Source organism: Rhagoletis zephyria, unplaced genomic scaffold, assembly GCF_001687245.7.
Source record: "Rhagoletis zephyria isolate East Lansing unplaced genomic scaffold, Rhagoletis_zephyria_1.1 Rzeph_scaffold_01995, whole genome shotgun sequence".
Taxonomy (NCBI): Eukaryota; Metazoa; Arthropoda; class Insecta; order Diptera; family Tephritidae; genus Rhagoletis; species Rhagoletis zephyria.
In genome coordinates, this window is record NW_016159079.1 from 10,914 (window position 1) to 38,234 (window position 27,321).

At 36.1% G+C, this 27,321-nt stretch overlaps 1 protein-coding gene across 2 annotated transcripts in view; it reads right to left on the minus strand.

Moving 5' to 3' along the window:
- Positions 1 to 13,699: 13,699 nt before the first annotated feature.
- The window catches only part of LOC108365773 (uncharacterized), a 33,388-nt gene continuing 19,766 nt past the window's right edge, over positions 13,700 to 27,321 (minus strand). Inside the window, exons 4-6 of one of the 2 annotated variants that reach the window (XM_017619918.1) lie at positions 25,184 to 25,240; positions 18,541 to 18,792; positions 13,700 to 16,592 (exon numbers count right to left, since the gene is read on the minus strand). In XM_017619918.1, coding sequence (XP_017475407.1) covers positions 15,864 to 16,592; positions 18,541 to 18,792; positions 25,184 to 25,240 — 1,038 coding nt within the window. In that variant the 3' untranslated portion in view covers positions 13,700 to 15,863. The remainder of the gene's footprint in view (positions 16,593 to 18,540; positions 18,793 to 25,183; positions 25,241 to 27,321) is intronic. The other variant, XM_017619919.1, reaches the window with a different exon arrangement.

Sequence of the window (27,321 nt, forward strand, 5' to 3'; positions counted from 1 at the left end):
TCAGGATGAACGATTTATTTGTGGTATGAATTATTTAGCCTCTTTATTACCTTCCCAACTTGCCCCGTAATGTGCGCTTCTTTCTCAATTGAGGTAGTAAGTAATATCGCTTAACGGAGCACAATGGGCTAACTGATGATGGGCCTATGAATTCCGTAGCCAGGTGTACAAAGGTGAAGACAACCGCAAGCCAGTTATTAGGAGACTTCTTAATCACTTTTCCCGGAATAAAAATATTGCAACTCATTCATTACTGAATATATTCTGCCTCAGCGCTCTTCCCACTCTTCTAAAATGGAGGAAAAAGTTTTTATTGGAAAATGGACAAATTCGAACTACCAAGTAGGGGATGCTTTATCTTTTGGTCCGATTACCGACTTCCGGTTTCGCCCGAAAGTTCATTATTTTAAACGGATGTCCATTCCAGAGAAACGTTTCTGACAAAAGTTACGTATTTTTGGCCGCAGAATCCGAATCTGTGGTAAAAGCATGTATGTCTCAGTTAAAAAAAACGGACTTCCGATCCATACAAACGTTAAATATTTGTTAATTTTTTACTTTGATGACGCCTGAAAATAGCAATTTTATCAAACAGGAGTCAGTTGGAGCAGACAATTCATACACAAAATAAAAGAACAAAAACACAGAAATTATTTAAAACCACAATATTTAGTACATACCATTAGTATTATTTCCCCGTGTTAAAATAATCACATTTCAAGCTTTTTATAAACGCAAAACACATCCGCGTTGCACTGCAGTTCAGTATAATAAAATTCTAGCACAAACTAAAACTAAAACCACAAAATTTAGGTTGACAGATAGGGGAGCCGAGTTACCTTGCGGTGATAAATTTATAATTTATTTTCTAATTAGAGTATCTAGAATAAAGTCCGTCTGTTAAAAATTTTGAAAGTATTTAGAAATTGAAAAGCGTTAAGGTGTTAGTCGGTAATTGAGTTATCACTTCTGATATCTATGCGTGGGCTAAATATGATTCAGGCTCGTGATGTACCGACTCTTACGTATTTTTCAAATGACTTCTTAACTGAATACTTAGTACTACACCGACTTTCTGCTTTCTAGTACGTTAAAATTCCTTGAGAAAATTGCTAAACATTTATTTAGTATTAATTTACGGCATGCTTACTCTATCTGACATCTACAGAATTACATAGACAGCGCGTGGTCGTCCAGGCGTGTTATCTGAAAGCTAAGATGAGAGGTTTACACATCATGGCTGTTAAGTGAGCTTTTGTGCGCAGCCTAAAAAGCCTCCAACATTAGGGAGCACTAACAGACTTAAGTTTATTTTGCGTAAATTTTACAGAAGTCAAAGAAAGGATAGTCTTGCCAGGCATTATTATGGACGCATTTCTTACCAAGTCTCAGGAATTCCAGAGCATTTTTGTCAGTGGCACTAACAAGGAGAGAGGCCTCTTTGCCTTTTAACTTCTCACCTTTTCAGCGACTGGTATCCAATTCAGAATTCTAGGTACGAAGAGATCTCAGCTGATCTGTTATTTTCGGGATACAGTAAATGACCTGAGTTTAAATAAAATAGCTCCTTCTGCGCATAGGATCGTGAGACTCTCGATATCCGAATTTCACCAAAATTATCCCAGTCGAGATCTCGGCGGCTATTAGAGACTAAGAGGCCGCATAGCTTTAAGACGATTTCTCAGATCCTACTTCCCTACCTCCCTAATATCACAGAAAACATATACATATGTATATATATGTATGTAATTTTGTTCCCGCCATTGCTTAAATGTGTTAAATTAATACATTTAGGTACTCTATGAATATTGTTATTATTTTATTTATTTACCAGTAGTGCTTTCGCCTCGCAGCTACTAATTTAGAATTGGAATTTGAAATTTCCATTGCGTTTTAAAAAAAATTTAATGAATGCCACCAACAAGCTGCCACTACCACTGCCATAATCGCAGCCGACACAGCCGCGACAAGCTCACTTTTGAGCTGAGAGGTGAAAGCTGTTGCAGCCGGCATAACAGAAGTCCATCTTGCAGCTTCCTGTCCAAAGAGCGGCTAGCCAGACTTTATATTTTTATATGTTTGTTGTTGTTGTTGGCGTTGATGGCTTTTCAAAAATTTCGTTTTCATTTGCATTATTCAATATTGTTTTTTTTTTCGTTTTTGCTTTTTTCCTATTTAAATCACTGTGGCAATGCCCTGGTCGTGCTGCTGTCGTCGTTGCTGCTGATGCTGTTGCTGCCAGTCCTGTCTGTTGTTATCGCCTTCAACAGCATTCTCGCAGCACTCACCATCAGCGCCACCGATCGAGGGGTGTTTTCTTGTTTATTCCGGCAGCGCCATACAAGTGCAAGAACATTTGAGTCAAATGTGTTAGTGATTATGGATGTATTGCGTTTCTTCTGCGGTTTGTTTATTTTTAGATTATTTTCTTTTGACTAAATTCGCATTCATTAGCAACGCATTTCGCATTTTTTTTACTCACAATTTTTTATTTTTTCCGCGTTTTTGTTCAATTTCTTTTCTTTTCTGTTGATGTCTATGTTGTTGCTGCTCCAAGCCAATGGTAGGCGAACTTTAAGTATGATTATTTAATTTATGTAAATTACTTTAATACTCAGATTTCAAACTAAATAAGTTTTGCCTAGAATAATTTTCAAATTACGCGTAGTTATTGCTTTTATTTTACGGCTTTGAATTTTTAATTTTAATTTCACTAACTTAATGAGACTTTAATCACTGCCGGCTCTCAGAAGTGTGGTGATGATGAAAATAAACATGCTATACTCAAATCAACAATATTGGGGCAAATTGTCAGAATAACACTGGTAGTGGTGCAAGTAGTTTTTTTTTTTTAATTTTTTTTTTAACGAAAATTGGAATAGCTTGCATTCAAATTAGGAAAAACTTGCGAAATTATTAAGCGTAAGATTAGTATCCCACTCAGTGGATACACCAGTGGGTGGTCCAAAAAAAAAAAGAAAAGTCGGAAGTTTAATGCCGCCACCCCCTAAGAAAAAGCGCCAAAATATTATATTATATGAACTTGAGGCCTAAACGAATTGTACTATGACCACAATTTTTTTTTTATTTTGCCTTGCTTTTTTATTTTTAGTAACTACTTCAAAGTACTTCAGTTTTTAGAACCTAAGAAACACAAATGCATTCTGCGATATTCCTAGAACTTACAAACAGAAAAAAACTCTGCGATATTTAACGACGGACTAGGTACATACTTATGTATCTATGTAAGTATGTATCTTTATATAATACTTGAAATCCGCATATCAAGTCCAAAAAGCCGTCGTTGGACCTTTACTCGAACCAAAGTGCTTTAAGCCAACGTCATAGGCAGGTATGTAAATGTATTTCCTTTTATGTAAACAAATATGGCTCAACCAGCCGACATACAGTAGTGGCCAGATAAAGATGGTATAAGTATATGAAAAAATACTACAAATAAAATACCAAATATCGAATTGATGATGGAATAGTTTTGGATTAGTATAAAATGTCAAAAATGGATTTTGTACAACATGGCGTATGAGTAACACATTGAGTGCTGGTTGACGACAGGGATGCCAACTCTATTAATTCCCCTTTTTTCAATGGTATTCCCCGAAAATAACTTTCGCTATTTAAGGAACCTCATTCTCATTTTTATAAAAAAAAAAAAAAACAAATATCATTAATTATTATTATTATTACATTCTTGTTTTAAAAATATATATAACCAATACTTTTGAGTATATTTCGTAAAGCATATCTATCACGTACATATGTAATTGTCTATAAGTCGCACTAAATTCAAGAGAGGTCTTATATTCAAATGATTGTTTTCTAAGTAAACTTGCCTCCAAGTATCTATGTATGCCCAGCCTCTTTCTGATTGCAGTTTTTTTTAATAATTTTGGAAAAAATTCTCTATGTATTAATAAATACTTACTTTTAATAGACTGCTCGAAGAAATGATAGCTTCCAATATAAACGTCAAGTGAAAAGTGTCGCTATGCGCGGTTGTAATTTCTTTAATATCCAAACGGTTGCATGAGGCAATTACGTTATATTTTAAATCCGTAACACCGTAATGAGAAATTGTTATTACAAGTTATAAAATTAAAATTAAAAACAAAAAAATGTATTATCAATAGGACTTTTCAAATAAAAATCTTTGATATAGCGGATTCTCCCAAATATTAAAGCCATTCCCCGATTCCCCCGAGAAATTCAATTTCCACCAATGTCGGGGTGATCTCTCCCGGTTGGCATCACTGGTTCACAAAGCAAAGTATTGAAAACTGTAAAATAAATTATAAAAAGGAAACTTGGAATTTAGTCTGCACCGCCACAGGACTTCATAATAGCCGAAATCCTTGCCGACAGTGAGTTTATACGAGTTTGAACCGTTATTTCTGAGAGTAACCGAACAGGACTCAATTCAAATCTGGGCTATTTACCGCGCAGTTCAGAGTAGGTGGGTCTTTGCTCGTCAAATATTTAGTTACCTATTTTGAAAAGTAAGATAAAAGATCTTGGTAATGTTGTTATTTAACACAAAAACCCATTTAAAAATAAGGACCTAAATGAAAAGGAAAACGAAGCATCTAATAAGTACCCCAAATGGTCCTTTATTATATCAATGTATACAAAAACATTTAATTTTCGTTGCGAATACACTAACTTTATTAATTACATTATTTAATAATATCTAGAAAAAGACACTAAAATTTAGACTTTTTCTTCTAGTGCTGGTTAGAATTAAAAGAGACTGTATTTTGACGTTTTGGAATGCACTTCTAATGTGAATTAATCAGTTAATCTCCATAATGTGATAAATGATGTTAACGTAATTTTCCGGAGCTCAGCTTTAACTGATTTTGATCCAGTTAACTATATGTTCCAACGAAAGTAATAAGAAAAAAGAAAATTAGTTTGAATTTTTTTTGTATTAATCAATTTTTTATTTTTATTTTTTATTTTTGATTTCAATTTCGTATTAATGTACTAACATTCTGTGCACACATTTTCTCTTTGCAGCTATTGTTTATCTATATATATATTTACTTATTTTTTCGCACATCGGTTTGTTTTTCTCTTAATTTATGTTGTTTTGCTTGTATTTGTAACTGGTTTACTTTAATTACACATTATTTATTTAATTTTTTTAAGCATAATATTAATTTATAATAACTACTAATTATAATGTTTTTTTTGCTTTAATTTAATTTATACACTGATCCCTTCTCATGAAAATACCTGTTTATTATGCTCGCTTATGTAAGCATTTAAATATGCAATAGATTTTTTTAGGAGTATCAGTGTGGAAATAAATAAATCACCTGCTTCAAAAAAAAATATATATATTTCAGAAACATGTATGCATGTTTATACAAATATTTAGAATGCATAATGAAGCAAAATAATCCTTGGCAGGTACTTATGTACATACATATATATATACACACGTATGTACATATGCATATGTATTTATGTGTAGGCCGAACTTTTTTCCTTCTTCTGATGTGTTTGATTGAGATTATTGAGATTTGTTCACTTTCTCCACTTCACTTACCTACACGCTGTAGCTTTCAATTTTGTACGAGTATACATATCTATGCCATAAATGGATAGAAATCATGTCAACTAGCTTATATGTATATATTTACATACACATGTTTACTTAGTATGCACTAAAAAAATAGTTTGAAAATAATATGTGACTAAAACAAAAATATTTATTCGCTCAATTTTTTAGCTCAGCGCAAAACTGTTTATTTAATTTTTTTTTGCAATTTGAAAATGCCAATAAATTAAAATTTAATTTAATACGGCGGAAACTCGGCGTATGCGTTTTTTGGAACGCTTCTCAAAGAAACCAAAAGTATTTAGAATTAAATTAATGCTTTTGAAGCTCATTAAACCATATCATTTACATATAAACGAATTATTAGGGGTAAACAATTTTCATTGAACAGCGTACAGTCGTTATACCCTCACCCTCACCAGCGCCAGTGATTAGTTTAAAATAAAATCAAAGTGGTTTTATTTAGTTAAATTAATCTCAGTTTTTTGGAGCATCGATTTATTATGATTTAGATCAGTGATTCCCAAAGTGGTCCAGGTGGACCCAATGGGGGTCTACGTTGGCATGCAAAACATATGGGGGTCCACGATTTGTAAGGGGGGTCTAAGAAAATGTATTTAGCTTCTTGATAGCCTCTTTATTTAACCTTAACTTTTTTGAGTGCTGCACTTACCGTCACTCTGTGTCTTCATGCGTGGGGAAGCCTTGAAGGGCACCTGCAGATTAAAAAGAAACGGATGTTGGTATAACACTGAGTGAGGCGAGACGAAAATCGCTGGCGGCAGAGATTTGTGCACTTGTGTCTTTCAATGCTACAGGATAGTAGCTTTTTTTTGAAGAGATTCTATATTATTTTGAGTTCCCTGAGCTGTCGAATCTTCAGCGATGGCTCCAAAACTGACTGCGGGTCAGGATCTGGCGTCTTTTTCGAAGTTAATCGGTATAAGCCCCACCTTTCTCTTGGCGAATATGCATCGGTCTTCCAGGCTGCGGTAATTGCAATCCTCAAAACCATGGACAACGTGGTGGAACATAGGTGGATGGAAGGAGTTTACGTGTCTGCTGTGACAAACAAGCCGCACTTAAGGCTACTCCCAAACTAGTTCGGCAATGCAAGTCTCTACTAAATTATGGTGGTAAACATAACGAGCTTGTTTTACTCTGGGTGCGAGGTTACTCAGTAGCACCTGGCAGTGAGACATCTGACCATTTGGCCATAGTTGGTTTCGACCAGGCATTCCTCGATCCGCAACCAGTTTTAGCCATCCTCACTTCGACCAGCGAAGCCACCATCTGCAATGACTGGGAGACATCGAGTGGATGCAGGTGGGCAAAACTCTTGTTGCTTGCAATCTCAGACGGTCTATCTAGTTTTTTTGCTCTCACTGTGCAGACGGGACTGTAGATAACTTGTTCGACTGCTGACTGCTCACTTCACGTGGCACAAACACCTGACCATTTGCCCATCCTGCCTTGAAGAAGACGAGACGGTGGAACACTTCTTGTGCTTCTTGCTTGCTTGGTTTTTTATCATAAATTTTTCTAGATTCGGTATTTTATCTATTGTCAGTTTCTGAATTTAAATTTTGGCGTGAAAAGCTTAGCGATCTTTTGTTTTAAGTTTTGCTTAAAAAAAAATTATGGCATGAACACAAGTAAACTATTTTACAAATACGCCACATGCAAATTTATCACTGAGCCGAACACGTGAGGAGTTTATGAAGTGCATTAAAAAATATAACTCCTCAGAGGGAGATCGTACTTTGATGGCTTCTGTTTTTTTAAACTTGCAAGTGTGTAATCATTTTTTTTTAATAATTAGACGTCTAGAAAATATTTTATTTTTATTTTTGCCACTCCGAATTTAGTTTTGGAACTCATACGCGATGCAAATTTACATCGTTATATCTAACTTCACATTTTTTGATGAGCTTTGGTTATATGTTAGAAATGAGCAGCAGGGGGTCAACAGAAACCAGTAAAGTTGTGAAAGGGGTGTACGAGAAAAAAAGTTTGGGAACCTCTGATTAAGATTAATTAAAATTTGAAATAACTGTTTGCGTAATAAGGATTGCATGTACATACATATGTTGGTTCATACTTACATTCAATCACACAAAAGATCAACCACAAATGTGTGAACATAGGGAATTTTTAAAATTTTTTGCAAACTTGCAATTGCAATTTTTTCCGCTGATTTTTTACAAAAATATTGTTAATAGTTAGACAAAAAACATATAAATAAATTTCTAAACTTTGTGCAAAAATCAGGAAAATTAATTAATTTTCAACTTTTGCTGAAAAACAAATCTGATTAGAAGGCTGAACATTTGTTGGAAAATTTATTAAAATATCCGCAATTTTGCAGGAAATTCACCATGCATTCGTCAAACCTAGTTAATCGGTGCATATTAAGGTGTTGAAAAAAAACCCACAAGTATGCTGACTTTAAGAATTTCTGATTTGAAAAAGTAATGAGTGTCTAGCGCAGTGTTGTTATTAATAAATAAGACCATCTAAAATCCGGAGAGAACCTAAAAGACCCGCTTGCTGGCCTAATATTAATGACATGGCGCGATTTCTAGTTTGGATCTTTCGCCAATATAATTTTCCGCAAGTATTGAAATCCCATCGGTCCAGAGCTCCTCTTGATAATATACTTATGTACATGCATAGTTATGCACTATTTAAATTAGTTAGATATGCTCGGTACACAGGCTTTTGTACAGTTTTCAAGTTAGATACTTGTATTATAGTTTTAATTCAGGTTACCTCAATATCTATTGCGACTGTTGTGATCTATTTTCTGGTCGTAGCAAATGTGTACAACCTGTCGTTATTGGGTTTTCATAAAAATGCATATTTAAGTATGTGATCTGCCACTTGCTCCAAAATTAACGCACGCTTGCAGTCGCAAACACTGATGAACAGACGCTGCTGAGTGAGTCCTTAGACCGAATAGATTGTAGTGAACCCTCCGATCTCCATATCTTTGTGCCGGGACCAAAGACTCCAAACTAGTTGATTACCGCATATCTTACGTGGGTTGCGTATCTGTCCTGCAATCCGTGAATGGGGACGCAAGAATCGAGTATAGCCTTGCAACTGTAACTGCGTCAAAATAGGAGCGATCATAACTTTTAGCTCTATTTGGTCACTATTTGAGGACCCCTCTACGTAGTTCAGGACCAAATGCGGGGCCTCACTTTATTCAATCTGATGCTGGAAAGCGTAGTATGCAATCCCTGTTTGAATCGCAGCGTCACTAATGTATATTTATAACGCGATGATTGCAGGTGATATTGACATCATCGGCCCAAACTTCAGGATCATCAGCGTAGCCTTCTCCAGCTTGTAGAAGGGGACAAAGGTGGCAAAAGAAATAAAACCAGAGGATCTCCTGGCAATGTATCTTTGTCTTTACCTATCTAGGATACAGCATTCACACCAGAAAGGATATTGGCCTGCAGATCAAGCTGCAAAAATTATTTTGTTATAAAACGTTTAAGAAATTTGTAAAAAAAATAACAAATTACCCTTTTTACGTTTTGAAATCAAGTTCTAAGTAAATTTTTTGAATGTCATCTACGGGTGGGACAGTTGTCAGAGGTAGGTTTACAGGGCTGATAAGCTTTGATTGTTTGTTGAGGTGGTCTATATACCCTCGTGGTCATCTGATTAAGTTAAGTGACATTTTGACCAATTTTGGTTTTTCTTTTGTTTATTTAGTGTTTATAGTTTTTTTTTATAAAAGTCTAGCACATTACATAACCAGAACTACATAAATCCACATTTCAAACTTCGTACAAAAATTATAAAAATTCAGCAAACTTTAATAATTACACCAAAAAATTTTAAACTTTTTGTTCAGAATTTCAAAAAATTTCTATGTATGCAGTTTAATAGCCCATTAAGTTTAGGTAAGTAAAAGTGAAATTTTCAAGATGATAGGAAATTGCTTTGATTTTTAATTTTTTTTTTGGCTGATGGTGCTAGGCATTTTCTTTCATATAAAATGCACTATCCTAAGATAAAATGTGAGTGATTTGAGCCCCTACTTGATTTGGACCAAACTAAAAGCTCCTATTCATATAAAAATTAATTCGCACTTGTCCCACCCGTGACAAAGGTTCTCCCACCTGTGATTTTTTATAATAAAGAAATGATTTTTGTAGTTGTTTTCGCTTTTTTTGTATTCGTGGTTCTTCGTTTTATTATAAGACACTAAGTTCGCACAGAAAAGTGAAATAAATTAGCAGAGTTTCCGTAAAATATGTATATCTGCTCCCAAAAGCAGGTTCTTTTTTTGACGCACCCATGGTTTTTTCCATATAAAAGTAAGCTGGAATATTTTCGTATTTTGTAAAAGCTCACATATTTAATAGTCAGTTAGGTGTAGCTTTATTAAAATTTAGAATTGTTGAGTACTTTATACTTAACTTTAAACAAGAAAGACCATATTTTCTGTGCAAATGTCCCACCCCTGATGGTGGAATCGCCCTTATATGGCTCCGAAATGTGGACACGGCCAACACAGATGAAAGGCTCTGGAGCAAATAATTCTATGCAAGACCTATGCCCTGTTTGCATTGGCAATGTATACCAAGGAATATGGGGCTATATATAGGCTATAAGAGCTTTATAATCACATGAAAATAGTAAGAGACAATGATGACACTCGCTTGAAGCAGTCGTATGTTTGGAAGATGACGCTCCGTAAAAATTATATTTCGACCCGATACGAACGAGTGGACAACGAAAGCAATGGCAACAATGAGTATAATAGAAGAACCAAGCACGGGTAAAAGGACAACTTGTGCGACTCTGCAAAGAGAAGAGGCTGTTGGCAACATTTTATGTTTCGATCCAAATAAGAGAAGGTTTTTAATGAGATCAGGATTGACCATTTCAAAGGAGCAAGCCCGAGATTTTTTTTAAACTTTCCATACGTTGAATATCGAGGGACTCCTAACAAAAAGTTTTTGGGAGCAACACTAATTAAGATCTTACAAAAAAATTGATTTTTTTTCAAGAATGGTGTCTACGCACTTATAGTACGTTCCCATTCCTAACTCGTTCGTCGTTCAGAAAAAGCTCTTTCATCAAATATCGACATTTACGTAGGTATGTATGTATGTATGTACAGTGGCGGTCAAAAGTGGATGAATGGTGTTTCGTATTTAATATTTACAATGTTTTTCAGGCTATTATTTTTTTTTATATTTTTTATAAAAATGCGGTTCATGCTTAAACAAAACTATATAAATCTCACTTTCAAACTTTATACAGAATTTAGAAAAAATTCACAAGTTTTTATCTAAATTTCGAGCTTTTTAATCAGGATTTTTTAAAATTCTTTGGGTCTGCACTTAACAAGATTATAAAATTTTAGTAAAGTTACGGCGTTTTTGAACTTTTTTCCATATAAACATGAAATTTTTGTGGAAGAATATGCGCAAGATCTTTTGCGAAAAAAAGGTCAACGCCTGTTTTCTTAAATTTCGCTTAATTAAATATAAAAAAAAAAAAACCAAAAAGCCCTCAGCAAAAAAAGTTTTTAAAAATCAATTCGGTTTTTTATCCGCTCAAAACTTGCACTAATTTTACTAAATTTTTTAATCCTGTTAACTGCATACCCCGAAAATTAAAAACAAAATCTGCGTAAAAAGCTCGAAATTTAGATAAAAATGTGTGAAATTTTTCCAAATTCTGTATAAATTTTGAAAGTGTTATTTATATAGTTTTTGCTAAAGCATGACCCATATTAAAAAAATATCAAAAAAATCTAGCTTAAAAAACATTGTAAATATTAAAAACGAAACACCATTCTTCCATTTTTAACCGCCACTGTATATGTAGGTCGCTATGCGCAGCTTTCGGAACGAAATAACTCATTTCTAAATAATTTCAATGCCATCATCGGCACCGAAATTTGCCTGGGGAATTATTGAATTTAGTTGTCAAATAAGAAGCGACAAAGCAGAGAGAAAGGAACAATACGATGAAATGTATGAAAGAAGGAGAAACGTGTTTGGCGGAGCTCCCTTGAATATACATACATACATATCGTCACCTGAAAAACAAAAGTCGTAACTTACAAAAAATTCAAAATTCACTTTTTCATTGATATGATGGATTTCATCCAATTACAGCTCCACACATCGTTTTATGAAAAAAAATTTAGTCACTACTTTTTCCTGTTTTTCAGTGACGACCTTTTTGCATTTCAGATGACGATATGTATGTATGTATCGTAATATGTATATAGATGAGCAGTCAAATTAGCGAGTTACACGGAGTTGAGGGGTAAATGTATATACATACATACATATTTTATCTTTAGTAACGGGTGATTTTTTTGAGGTTAGGATTTTCATGCATTAGTATTTGACAGATCACGTGGGATTTCAGACATGGTGTCAAAGAGAAAGATGCTCAGTATGCTTTGACATTTCATCATGAATAGACTTACTAACGAGCAACGCTTGCAAATCATTGAATTTTATTACCAAAATCAGTGTTCGGTTCGAAATGTGTTTCGCAAACCCAATTGCTGCGAACGGCGACGAATCGACATTTCACGGTCTTCAGCAACACTCTCAGAAACAGACGCAATATTCTCTTCTGTACGCACTGTACGCATTCGTGTGGTTGGTTTAATGTCCAATAAAGTAAACTGAGTGCGAAACTTGGTCACAATCGCATTAATTGTTTGCTCACTTGGTCGATTATGTAGACCATAAATCGGACGTAAAGCGAACCGAACACTGATTTTGGTAATAAAATTCAATGATTTGCAAGCGTTGCTCGTTAGTAAGTCTATTCATGATGAAATGTCAAAGCATACTGAGCATCTTTCTCTTTGACACCATGTCTGAAATCCCACGTGATCTGTCAAATACTAATGCATGAAAATCCTAACCTCAAAAAAATCACCCGTTATATTGTTTGTTGTAGAGGTTTTATAGTCGCTAAAATTACAAAACCGCGTAACTGACATTTGCTGCCAAAAATTGGATTTGCTCACAAAAGCTCTTGGCTCAGCCTTTATCCACTCGTCCTGAAATAAATCAGCCAGAAATGCGATTGTTTTATAAAAAGGGAAACCATTTTGAAATATAAGTGTTTTAACTCTCTAGAAAATAGTTTATGCAACCTCACGTACGCGGTTTTGTACTTTAAGCGACGTTACGATTGCTTGTTTCCTTCAAAACACACGCAGGTTTTTTTTTTATATTTTTGTAGTTTTTTTGCTTTTATTAATTTTCATTTTATTTGTATTCTATTTAATTTACTTAATTTATTAACTCAGAAACATAATTTTTTGTTGTTTTCTATTTTAGTTTTAAATTGTATTACTAACACACTGTGCTTTCTGTTCAAATTCTTTTGAGAAATATGCGATTTTTGTTTTTCTCGTTGACCTGCACATTTTGTAGACTTTTGAATTTGTCACACACATACGCATACAAACTTGCCACTTACTTAGTCGCTAAACTTAAGCATTAATTACATACATTTTTACTGTACATAATTCTATTTTTGTAAATAAGCACTAATTTTGTTTAAAAATTTTTTGCTTTCAAATGCTAAATATTTACAAAGTCTGCTTTTGACCGTTCCTTTTTCACTTTCTTTGTTTTGCATATGCGCTAATTATTTACACAATTTCCTTGCCTTGAATTAAGGACTATGCTTAATTTTTAAATCTACATTTTTTACGAATATTTATACATACATAACTTTGTTTCTGGGCTTTTTCTCAATTCTTTATTTTAACCTCGAAATTTCTTTGATTTGTTATCAGTTCACAATTTTGTTGTTGTTGTTTTATTTTTTTACCTTACTTACTGCTGCTTTACTTTAGGGATTTTCGCTTTGTTTGGAAGATATTTTTGATTTTCTTCATTTGCATTTCACATTTTTACAAATTGGAGCATATTTGCTACATACATATTCTAAGTAATGTTTAATTTGGGGTATAAATATTTCAAATGATAAGGCAAATAGTTGTACAAAAGTAAATGAAACAAGTAATTTAAAAAAATTTAATTTTAAGGGCAAGCTTTTATTATTTGTGCTAAAAAAAAAGGGAGGATTAAATCGACCTGTACCACCTAACGGCTAAATTTTTTGTGGAGTTATTTATTTTTTTTTCGCTTTAAGTAATATGTATGCCAAATATGAACCATATCGGAGCATGAATACTGACTATTCAAATATCTTGACATCTGCGCCACCTAGCGGATTAATTCGTTTTCAATATTTCTCATTTTCATCGGATTCTGAGATAAGTTTGAAGTTACAAGTCTATAGCACATCGAAAAGTTGGTAAAAAGTTGATTGCAAGATTTAATTCTGCGCAGGTGCAACGTTAAAAAAGCTAGTAAAAACGCATTCATCGAAATATTTTTTTTTTACAATAGAGGTTGCAAATGAAAAACAAAAATATAATCGAAAAACTTTAACTCTCTAAAAAAGAAACATTTTTAATTTCAGATAAATACCTATGGCCTTATTCAGAGGAAATAAAGTAGGTTTAAAAAGCTAAATAAATTGATGCTTTCATACATTTTTTTATTTATAAACCTTTTGTAAGGCTACTTAATTTTTTATGAATAAGGCTGCTAGCCTATAGACGTGGAAATTTTCAGGAAAAAATTTAGCTAATGAAATTATTAAAAGCAGAAAAGTGTTCTTCCCAAATATTTCAAATATTGGATAGTCGAAAAAACGCGTATGGATTTGGCAACATTACGTGCGGATTCATATCCGTGGTAGTACCAATTTCATCGATAACGTCGAATCAAAGTTCCATTTTGCGTTCCTTAAAAAATATTGACTTCAATTGTTTTAGTCAAAATTAATTGTGGTTTGAGAGTAGGTACATTAATGGGGAGATTCATGTCAGAAAATGCTGATAAATGTAATTGCTTTCCTTTCGTTCTGGAAGTCTCGTTGATGAAGATGTCCGAACCTCAGATTGACCAAAAATAGAAAACTCGATCACCTTGGTTAGCTCATGAATGGACAGCGAGAGATTTGATGAAAATGAAACATATTTTTGTTAGGTTCTTTTGGATTCGGATGTATAAAACGTCACGAAGTTTTTCGACTACCCAATATTATTTCTTCTCATTTATTCCTTTTGTTATTAACATTAAAAAAATGTGGAACTTTGATATCTGCCTTAAAGCGATAGTAAGAAAAGGAATTCCAAACAAATGTTCACTGGTGTTGGTCTGTCCATTTATTTATTTTTATTGAGCTATAAAAATGGATATTAGGTCTGGATAAATGCAAAAAAAATTAATCATCGATTTTCTAAAGAATTGAGTGATTTGGACGTGTAGTTTTCAAACTCCGTCAGGTTTAACTAAACCAAAATAAAAAAAAAAATTATTAAAACATAAGTGAGACTAGAAACATCCTATAATATACATAACTACTCAACACACATGCAATTGCGCTGTTTAGGCATCAAACAAAAAACATTCATACAAACATTTTGAGACTCATACTTTCGCTCAATTTTTTTTTTGTGGACACAAAACACTAAATGACGACAACTAAACTGGACGTTAACATTTGGACTCGTCATTATAAGTTGCGATTTACAAAAATAATATCCATAAAACCAAGAACACACACATATACATGTGTATTTGAGTGTGTGTGGGTATAAAGTACTTAGTCTAATAGTTCACTAAGCTTAAAAGCTACTACCAAATTGGCGGAGGTGGCAACGCTGCAGCGGGGTTTGAATTTTTGGCTAGACTCGTGCGTTTTTTTTTGCACTAAACAATTTTGTCTTCCACAGCTGCCAAACTTCCAACGCCTGCCGCACTCTGCGCGCGCTCCAAACTGCCCGCCAATCGGCTACCGCTCGCAGATATATTTATATGTACGTACTCTTAACCGCTAATATTGCTATACACGCGCTTCAAGTTCCTCGCTCTTCGCCAAGTAGAGCAAAGCCTTATACACATACAACAGAAATCGGGCGCTAAGCTAATCAATATACCTAATTGGTTGTAACGCTGAGCTTAAGCTATCTATGTACACATACAGAGGCGAAATATATAGAAATCAAAACGTTCTCTTTAGCATTTAGTACATCACATCACATCTATTTGATTAATAAATTTAAATTAGCTTAGTGAATTATGAATTAGCAAAAGCCTAATTGTAAATATTTATATTACTACATACATAATTAATATTTACAGCATCCATTGTGCATGGCATTCGCTCATGCGCCGCTTGCCCGCGCGCGATCACTTTACACATGCAACGTCTGCGAGTTCGACGCCGCTGCGGCCAGTCCACCGCAGCTCACCGCCAACGTCGTTGTATTTTTAGGCGCTGCTGCAGCTGCCGCCGTCGCTGCGCCTTGCTTAGCTAGCTGGGGCACTTGGCTTGGCAGCAGCTCGTTGTGTATGAGCACCTCTTTGTCGAGAGCGCGAGCACCGGCGGGCGCCTGCTTGTGCCCCACTTTCCGCCGCAGCACCGCGTAGATCATGAACATCATGATGAAGAGCAGCGCGGAGCCAATCATGGCGGTGACGCGGTTTGCTGTGAGGTAATCCGCTGGCCGCTCGCTCGCCAGCTTGACGCGCAACACGGAATTGTGATGGGCGGGTTGTTCGTTTGACGTTTGGCTGCGTGTGGTGGTAGCGGGCTTTGTGGCGTCCGATGTGGTGGATGACGTTGTTGCAGTACTGCTGCTGCTGCTGGAGCGGCTGGATGATGCAAAGTTGGCATTTGGATTGTAGGGGCTGAGGAAATCCTTGGAGCTGTCTTTCAGTATGCGCATGCGCGAGTCCGTTTCGCCCGAGTTGGCGCCTATGTCCGTCGCGCCGGCTGCGCCATACAAATGCGGCATCATGCCCTCCTTGCTGGCCATGTTGCCCGTTTCCAGGGTGATTGCTTGCATGCCGGTAACAGTGCTGTCGCTCAGCTTGTGCGTGTCGACGATCAGTTTGTACGAACGTCGCATGCCGCCAGTCTCCTGGGAACGAGAGCGAAAACAAAGGAAAACAGAAAGGTTTAAAATTAGTAAAATTACGAAAATTGGAAAAAGATTGTTTCAGGGAAGGAAGGAGTCGAAATCTCTATAGAAAATCAAAATAATTGCGCCAATTTTTGTGGTATTGCACGTGCGGCCGTGCTACACACACACACACACACACAAAGGACTCACTGGCTTGTCTTCGTCTTCGTCTTTGCCTTCGCTTGCGTTTTTTGTTTGCCTGTCAGCTTGACTGCTTGTAAAAATGTTAACAAATTAATTTACAAATGCAATGCAACGACAACGAGCGCTTATTGCCTGTTGCCTGTTGCATGTTGCATGTTTCATGTGGGTATGTTGCCGGCGGTACACGCATGTGTTATGTGTTGCACACACATCATTTTTTCCAGCTCATTTTGCAGCCGCTCACATGTGCCACCACCACTGCCGCGCGCCAGTTGCAAGTTCCAACATGCCAATCGATCAATATTTTGCGTTGCTCGCCTTGTTGCACGCTGTCAATTAGTGTACAAATATTGAAAGAAACAACCAAAGAGAATCGCTGTTGTTGTCTGTTCGACAATTTGCGTCAGCATTGCAGCGTTGCACGCGCAACACGAAAGAATGTAGCAAATCATTTATAATTGCGTGTCTTTTCACGGACCTGGGGATGCCACTAATCACACTGGTAGCCAGGCACGCAATGCAAGCGGCGATGATTGAGCAGAAAAGCGAGGATAGGAGGCGTACGACGAGAGAGAGCAGCGCGGCAACCAGGTGGAAAATTTTAAAAGTGACCGAATCGCCTCATTCGACGTACGATCGGGGAAATACTGTGTACTACCCTTCCGAATGCTTTTCACAAAAAAAAACAAGAGTGTACAACATTAGACACGGAAGCAGTTTGTGTACTTTTTTATTATATAATTAAGGCGCATACTACTTAATCCAATTCTCGAATAGCTCGTTAAATAATTTCTTGAAGTAACACTTTTCCCATATAATTTTTAAAGGTTTTTCGCCAAAATTTTGTGGCAGTTAAAAGACAGAAATCTTGCCTCGCAAATTGGCTTAACACTTATCAATCCTCAATCCATCAACCTTTATCCTTGCCACTGGGTTTCTGGGGCATTTACAGCCCAATAAAACTCCTCAGCCTGCGTGCGATTTAAAAAGCGACTCACAAGAGCGCTCTAGCTTTCAGCGTAACAAAGCCACTTCAACTGCAGCTTGCAAGGTACCGAGAGTGATTACCTGTTTGCGTCTGCAGTTGGCGAAAACTGCAGCAACACATGTATATGTATGTATATAATATGTGTTTGATGCGATCGCATGTGATCATGCAATTTTTTTTTTGGTCGCCGTATGCAGCGATCGCAACGAAAAGTGTCTTAGGAAAAAGATCGTTGCAAATATTGAACATTAAAAGCCATGGCGGACTTTGTGTGCATTATGCATAGGCGCTGCGCAGCAATTGTCAACAGCTATGTTGCAATGATGTAATTAGACAATTAGTGTGGCTTTCACACCCGGCTGGCTGCAGTCGGTCGCCCCATGTTTCGGGGCGAAGTTGGCTTGGGAAGGAGCCTTTGAAGGAGCGGCGGCTAGCCGATGCGGAGAACCAGTTTAGTGGCGTTGCTGATCAGCTTTAGCCACGCTATCAGCATAAAGCACCACGGTGGCGATCAACGACTGCAATGCTGGTGCTCTGGTGAATGTCGGTATACACTCGCATGCCGGTACATACTTCCGCAGAGGCAAAGCGTGGCTGAAATGGCCATAGACCTACACCACAGCAATTGCATATCTATATACTAGTTGTGTTTTTAGTTTTGCTATTTCTTTTATTGCAATATTGTTTTTTTTTACTTTTCTGTGATGATCTCTTCTTCATTGCCCTTTTTCGTTTTTTGTTGGTTTTCTTTTTTTTTTTATTGGATGCACTTACCTTATGCTTGCACGTAACTTGTACGTGATATACTGTATCTGGCCAAAGGGATAATTCAACAGTAGAACTATCAGTCAATAGATTGCCCATTAGACCGCCTCCGGAGACCTCCCAAGTGACCAGACACTGTTTCGATGCATTCGTAATCGCCTGATCCCAGGCAATGTTCGTCAGCACGAGCGAGCCTTGGCGCAATGCTGAATTAATGTTCAGCGGGAAGGGACCCAATTGCTGATCGCAATTGTTCCAGCACTGCAAAGAGAAAGAAGTGAAGAGGGCGAACTTTAGCAAATGAAAATAAATGTTGTTTAAAGAAATACAAAATAAGCTACCAACTGTACTAAGCGTTCGATTAGTACAAGAGCAAAAACAAAAAAAATAAAATAAAAAAAATACGCGATCGCGATAATCGACCCAGAGCGGAGAGACTAGCAAATAAAAACCACGAGCAAAGAAGAGATCAAGAATTTAGCTTCAAAGTTGTACTCGTCGAAGTTGAAGAAGGAGTAGATACACGTAAAATTTATGTCCGCGTGTGTGCTGGCCTGGGTCTGTGTACTGCGCGTTGTAATTGAAATTAATTTGTGGCATGTTGTTGGTTTTGCAGTTAAATTGCCTATACTTCAGCGGCATCAATCGTTGCTGTTGATTGTTGGTGGCTTTATTGCACTGCACGGCAATTGAGGCAGAGTCAAAGTTCAGCGCAGCGCAACGGCATTTAACCCGTTTTAACCCATTTTATGCAAATTACCGTAGACTGTTTGCTGCACGACCGAGACACAAACAGACGCAAAGGGCATGGGTGGTTGGCCGGCTGCTTGGCTGCTTGGCTGTTTGGCCCGGTCGAGGGAGGAGCAGCGAGCGATGCGTTCGTGGCGATAAGTGTTGCAAGCACAGTTGTTGCTTTTCGTTTTCTTTTCTCATAAAAACAAATATTTTTAAATGCTTGCCTACCTGCTGGCCCATCATGCGGCACATACGCAGCTTTCGCGCACCACAAACACAGCATTGGGGGTGATGAAGCAAAGAGGCACGAAGGAAATTATGATAAACTTTTGCTGGTGAAAGACAAAAGTTGTAAAGCAGCAACAACAAAAACGAAATGTTCAGTTGTTTGCATTGCCAAATAAGGCTAAGTGTGCTGCTGCTGTTGCTTTTGCTGATGAGGTTGCAACACGACGCAGATAAGAATGTTGCACAAACGATTTCCCACTTTTTCGTTTATTTACTTTGTTTCAATTTTGTTTACTGCATTTGTTGCATCAGCAGCAGCGATCTTTATTAGTTTGTCATGCCAGAGCGGCGCAGCATGCAACAGAAAGCTAAAAAGCAAAATAGTTGAATGAAAGTAGACAAAAAGAAAAAAAAAAAACAAAATGATGTGGCATGCGCAATTGTAGGAGGCGGCGCAATTGCTGTTGCACAGTAGCCGCAGATTTTGTGTTGTGCAACATGGCAGTTGGGAGGCCGCCGCCAGCCCGCCGCTAACTTGCTACTTGTATTTGCTGCAGATAAGATAAGCGCAGCAACCGGCAGTGGGGCGCTGTGCTGTCGAACAGCTTGCCACATATTGTTGTTTCGCTTGATTTTCTTTGAAACGTACTTGGCTTAGCAATTTCTAATTTGTGGCAGCCTAAGTAGTTGACGAAAAAGTTGCGCTGCAGCAGGGTGCTGTGTCAAGTTGCAAGTTCCTGAAACTAACTACTAAGTACTCAGTGCAGCAGTTAGATTAGATTAGATTTTAAATGATTTGATGTAAAGACAGCGTTGCTGTAGCATGCGGCTTACAGTTATGTCATAAAATGGAATATTCAAAAAAAAAAGGATGAACAAAAAAAAATCCATTCAACAGTTTGCCAAAGTCTTCTTGTTCGCAGCGATGTCTCAGATGTGCATGCGCATGTAAAAACCTTCTGTGGCAAGCACTCTAGCTAGAGCGGGTGGCAACAGCCCACCGCACTTCATCTTCATTCGCGTGCGAATTCGCGTTGAAATTGACGCCGACTTAGAATTTTGTTGGCAACCAACTTTCGCCATCGGCGGATGCTGCACATACTTGCAATTTTTCATTTGGTTGCACGAAAGCAACAAGCATTTAATATGCAACTTGCTTTCTGAAGTGTGTTGCATAAATGTATGAGCAACTAGAGTACTCGTGCTGGAGTGTATGTAGCTCAGTTATTAAGGAAGCAATACATGTGGCAGCTGTTGCCGCTCTAAAATTCTGACAACTAGGAATTTAATATGATATGAAAATTGAGTTAGCATGTTGTTGCATGTGTGGCAACAAGCGTATGTGTGTGTGTGTGGTAACAAGCAGCAGGAACTTGTACAGCAGCAGCGACATCCAGCAAACTTACTTTCTTGTGGCATGCAACAGAAATTGAAGAACATTTCTTTTTGTATAATATCAACAACAACTCGGCGCTCCCACAAGCCTTAGGTAATTTTGCATTTTTGCGGCAACTTGTAAACCTGCCGCACGCACACACACACACACACACACACACGCGCGCAACCATATACGAACACAAATGTGCGCTTGAACGCCGCAATGTATGCAATGCTCACTCAACGCATACGCATAAATATTTTAACAGCTTATTGAGCGCCAAAGTGCTGGCTGGCGAACGCGGGAGGAAGAAGAAGCGATGTTGAAAAAGAAAAGCCAGGAGCGGAGAAATGGTTGAGGATAGAAGTAGTGTAAGTTCGTTACGAAAAATCCGTTGAGGCAACAAATTTTTTCAGCTGCTCTGCGGAACGGCAAGCACCTTGTCGTCAGGTATGTATGCTTGTGTGCTTGTGTATGGCTGGGTATGCTTGTGTGTGCCAAGTATATTAAAGAACATCACTGCAAAAAATTTAACATCAAAAAGTCAAATATTTCGCATGTGTTAACCGCTGGCAACACATTTTTCGGAAGTCTAAGTTGTGCGCATATTATTTAGTGAACCCATCCACCAGCTTTGGGTGGCCTTGCTTCCAAGGGTTTCTTTAGAGGAGATACACCCTGCTCGGGTTGCAGTTGCTGTTGCACAATGGTATTACAAACTTCGGCAATATTGCACGCATATTGTATGCATTCTATGGAATTTTGCCGAAAGCGCATGCATCTTTTGGCATGTTCGGTTATGATATTGAAAATTGTTTGCAACTTTTTATGAGCAATAAATTTGGTAATTTTTGTTCGCTTCAAAAAAAAAAAAAGCGGCTAAGGAAAATGGTTTTTGTTAATCGTTTCTAATTATGCATAGTAATCTCTGAGTTTTACGTGAAACGAAATAAAAAAAAAATTAGATTCTAGTCGCTTGTCAGTCGTTTTTGCCAACGGTATCAATGTTTTATCGATATCGAATTTCATTATCGATATGAAGGATGTAAGTGTTTCCGTATTGTCAAGGAGAACTATGGCTATCAATAAGTGTTATCGATTTAAATCGAAATCGAAATTTTTTCTTTCAAAAGTGAAAGAATTTAAAAACTTAAGATTAACATTCAGATTAAGACCAAAATTAAGATTAAAATGAGGATTAAAAAAAAAGATTGAAAAGATTAAGATTTCCATTAAGATTAAGATTTAGACTAAGACTGAGATTAAGATAACAGTCACTAAAATAAAAAATAAAAGTTATATGATATCGAGCCCTAAACGCCAAAAAGTCGTAAGCGAAATTTTTTTTCAAAATTTTCTTTTTGATGCAGAAGTGTTTCTAGAGCATCTAAATGCGTTTCTGCATCAAAAATAAAATGTTGAAAAAAAATGTCGCTTACGACTTTTTGGCGGTTAGCGATCGATATGGTGAGCTTTGCGGAAACTTAGTGGGAGGAGAAGTTTCACTTCAGTCGCGCGCGGGGTCCACACACAACTTTTCGAAAAATCTTACCAAAGTTCTTTAATACCTAAACGCCCATCTTTAAAACCTTTCGTGACCTGACCATGAAATGGTATTATAACTTTAGTCCGATATTATACGCACGAAAAAGAACACCAAAATAATCAAAAGGGCGAGCTGAGTCGATTTAGCCATCACCGTCTGTGTGAACGCAATTTAGTTCCTCAGTTTTCGAGATATCCCACAGAAATTTGGTGAGCGGTCGCATTCTTAATAACTCTTTCGGAACCGAGAAAATCGGTCCACAATTTATACATATTTATATTTCGAGGGTACTTTAAAAATACCAGCACCTTTACTTTTTTGCAATTACTTTTTTCTTTCACAGCCACCGCTTTAAATTTCCCTTTATCCACATAACCTTTTCGCAGCTTTTCCCAATTTCTGTGTATGTCCGCACAATTCTCCATAGACCTGCCACATTTACTACGGTCTTACCATTGCGGCAGCTTTGCTATTTACGCGAATTTCGCATAGTCAAAATTTTAAAACAAAGTGCATAATGCATATTTTATAAAATAGTAAGCGAGCTGGTAGAAGAACGAGCAAGCAGTAAAGGCACGCGCGGAGCGAAAATTAATTCAAACATACATCCGTACATACATAGGTACATATGTATCTACAGATATACAGATGTATGTACGTGTTTATGAAAGGTGAGGTGCAAATATGCATAAATGGAAACCCAAGCGGCAAACCGACTATGCGCTGAATTTATTCGAATTGCCAGCAAGTGTTGCTTTTGCATAGCTTACAGCTTACGGGCTTACATACATAAATACATATGTAAATGCATAAAATGCACTCGTGTGTATGTACTTGGACACATATAATAAAAACATTGTTAAAAAATTTGTTTTTGTATTTATTGCACTGGCCATTTTTTGTTTTGTTATTTTCCTTGATTTTATAGCTTTTCTGTTGCACTCATTACTTTTTATAGCACAATTAGCTGCGAGAAAAAAAAAATAAGTGCTACAGTTCGCACACGCATACATTGAACGCTATATATTCTACAATTTTTCATTTTGTCTTGGGCGAATGCGGACGATGACAGAGAAAAAAGATAAGCGGAGAGTGAAAACATAATTATACCTACAGGATGTATTGGGCCTGCATTGTTCGAAGCTAGGTGGTGGAGCATTATAGGGAGGCAACTGGTCATACAGGACCTAAGTTAGTTGTGAAGAAATCAAGAAGTTGAGATGAAATCAAAAATGTAGAAACCTCTTTACTTCTATTTTAAAATTTTGAAATCCAGCCTTGCGACTTACATGTCCAACCTAAACAGCAGATGATCATCAGATACTTAATTTAGTTGAAGCCCATATAATTTTATATGGTGAGGTTCAACAAATCGGTGCTGACGATCTTGGCATGCAAAACGCTTTGATTTCCGGGGAAATATTTACATATATATTTCTCTTCGGCTCAAGCTAATAAAAAAGTATAATAATTTTGTATCTATCTAATTCAGCACATGAAAAGAGAGTTATTGAAAATGTATGAACTGAAAAAAGGTTTCTTGCAAGATAATAAAAATCCTTGTCAAATTTGATTAGAGAAACCCCAACAGAAGATATTGCCAATTTTACTGGTACTCGAAGTCGCTTACCGAGAATCTTCAAGAATTCGAGTTTAGTCCAAAAAAAAACAAGAATTATTATTATTAATAGCGCGTGTATAAAAGTCACTTCTGGCATAAACTTTGCGATAAGAATTCGATTTGAGCGTCCCAAAAACATCTAAAATTAAGTTTGTGTTGGACTATGCAGATGCTGACGGCCGCTGTGGGTGAGTGGTTAGAGGCGCATACTATCACTCCACAGGGCCTAGGTTTGATTCGTGGTCCGGGTGATATCTAAACCAGAGACAAACAGTTTGTTGTTAACAGCGGACGCCCCTCGGCAGGCAATGGCAAACCATAGAGTGTATTTCTTCGATGAAAAGGCTTCTCACAAAAAAACATTTGCCGTTCAGATACTGCAGTGAAAAAGCAAAAAGCGGCAAGAATAATGGAAAATGCAGTAAATGAAGAAGAAAGCAAGCATCAAAATACTTATTTAAAGCAACATTTTTAGTAAATCATATTTTTAAAGTCTATTTTCACCGATTTTTAACTGCGGATTAATCTCATTTAAAAATTATAGGTAAATAAAATAAAACAGCGTACTAATTGTTATTGCATAAAAGCACTTAAATTATACAACTTTTAGTTGACTTTTCAGTGGAAATGGCATATTGCAATAATGTATTAAAATCGCTTTGTTTTTAAAAATTGTCGAAGCATTAAGATTGATGAGACTTAATTGAAAATATAACAAAGCGAGGTATCTTTAGTGAATGCCTTTAATATATCTTATTGCCAATGGACCTTTGTTTGAGCAAATAAAAACTATTCCTAAAAAAACAAAATCAGTTCATCGAATAACCGGCAGCGAGAGGTACGGTCGGACTTAACTAATTTAATCCGAATAATTTTTAAAAAATATGTTCTTTAAAGCATTTATTTATATTTCTAAAGCGTTTGCTAATTGGATACACCCGATCTCCTACATAGGCAGCCACATCGCTGTTAGTTATGCAACAATGTTTGTACCGGTGGTGTACCCGCACATAAATAAAAGCCATCCTCATCCAAATTAGTAAAAAGCACTAAATAAATACAAAGCAGCTAAGCAATAATTTTGTTGTTGCTGTTCACTTTAATGTATGAGCATGTATAAAAAGTTAAGTTAGTTCGCACTCACCAGAAAACTGAACGCTTCTGGGATATAACTATTGATATTAGGTGGTGTGATGCACATCTGTAACGTAAAAAGAAGAAAAAGAAAGAAATTTTGAAGTTGATTTCGTTTTCTCTTTTTTTTCATTAAAATGTCTGTTTTTTATTTAAATGAAATTGCAGTTTTTGTAGCAGATATGTATGTATGTATTTTAATTGCATAAAAGTTTAAATTAGGTTTTGCAAGCTGTTTTTTTTTTTTTTTGTTGTTTGTGTGTTGCTCTACATATTGCTTTCTAATTGCAAATGGATTTGTTTTCGTACAGTGGGCGAACTGAAACAAGCGAAGAGTGGTGTTAAATGCAACAAAACGGGAAAAGCAGCAAGCAAGCGATAAATTAAAAAATGAAAATTCCAAAGGTGAATTTAACGTTAAATGTTTGCTTTTTGTTTTTGGTAAAAATAGTAGTTGCGGGTGCCAAAAAAAGTATCTATATTTGGAGATGTGTTTTTTCGGATTTGGTTGCAGGAAAAACTCAAGGCTACATGCATATAATAACAAAGAGGAATAAAATTGAAAGCAAAGTTTAAATAACTTGCGTATTTGGCTGGCATGCTGGGATTTTTCCTGAAATTATTGCATAAGAGATATCAAGTTTCTATGCTTTACTTCTAATTTATTATAACAAAAAATTATAATATACTATTATTTAATAAAATAAGGCTGTATGTATGCAAGCCATTTGCATTTTATTTACGGCATTCGTTTTTGCAAATTTAAAATTTGTAACAAAAAAATTGTTTTCCTTTATTTTAAACATTGATATACTATACTTAAAGCCAATATTCAGACACGAATACAAACACATGCAGCGCGACTTGTGCATAGATATATACATATGTAAATTGTATTAAATATATCATATTTTAACTTTTGGTCTTAGGCGAGTATCTCATGCATCGCTGGGGAAATAGTGTGCAATTTTTACGGCAGGGAGGTGGTGGTTGAAGGGCATGGCGGATACTATTGTTTGACTGAGTAGAAATGGTTGCTGCGTAACTCAATATTATAACAAATATTAATATTAATATTATAAAAAAACTAGCTTAAACCCAGTATATAACACTTATTCTTAAGGTGCTTTAAAGATAAATATTATTGTCATACAAGCAAATAAAAAAAGTTGGCCGTATTTCCAAAATGTTTTCTTTTTTTTGCCAAACCTAGGGGTCTCCATTGGACAAATTTTTTTAAATATCTCTACTGGAAAAGTGGAAATACTTCTTTGCAAAAGTTTAATACTTTTTGTAGAGCTTTAATATACTGGCATTAGAGGGTACACTAGGGTGATAACAACTGAGATATAGTCAATTAACTTTGAAACAAAATATCGTTTTCCTCGAGCTAAAAACATCGATATATAATATTTTAAGGTCGTATTGTAAATGCCGAAGATATGACTAAAAATGTAAAAAAGCGATCCCCACGTTCGGAAAATTTTAATTTTAATTTTTATTTTTTAAATTTTCTTGCAAAAATACTTTGTATTAGAAATTATAATAATTTATAAAACTTTTCGTTGGATTTTGGTAACTGTTTTTTACGATTTTGGTAACAATAGAAAACCACGGTGATTAGTAGACATTCACAAAAGCAGCGGGTCATACACGATTTTCAAGCCAACCAGCATCTTTGATGGGCAAATTAAATCCTTCTTATTTCATTTTAGAAATTTTAAATTCGAAACTGTTTTTTTTCAAATAAATTATTGACTATACATACATACATATGTACATACTAGTATATTTAGCTTGAACGTATGTATGTATGTATGTGCATACATTTATTAATATGTACCTATTAATTTAATATTTTTTTTCCAATCGACAACTTTCCTAATTAACATCGCCAATTCGACAATTTGTTGCTGTTGCTGCTCTTTGTTGTTAACCCTGATTAGTTGGTATTTGGGATGGGGTGTGTTGTATGTATTCTGTCTTTTGAACCAACAAGCGTACGAACAAAAGCTTTGACGTGTAACTTGTCGTTTGCCGCTATTTGTCTTATGGATAAATTTTGATTACTACATTATTTAAATGCCTAATTAACAACCTAAATACGCATAAATTATAATTTTAGGCAGACAACAGGTAGGAAGTCAA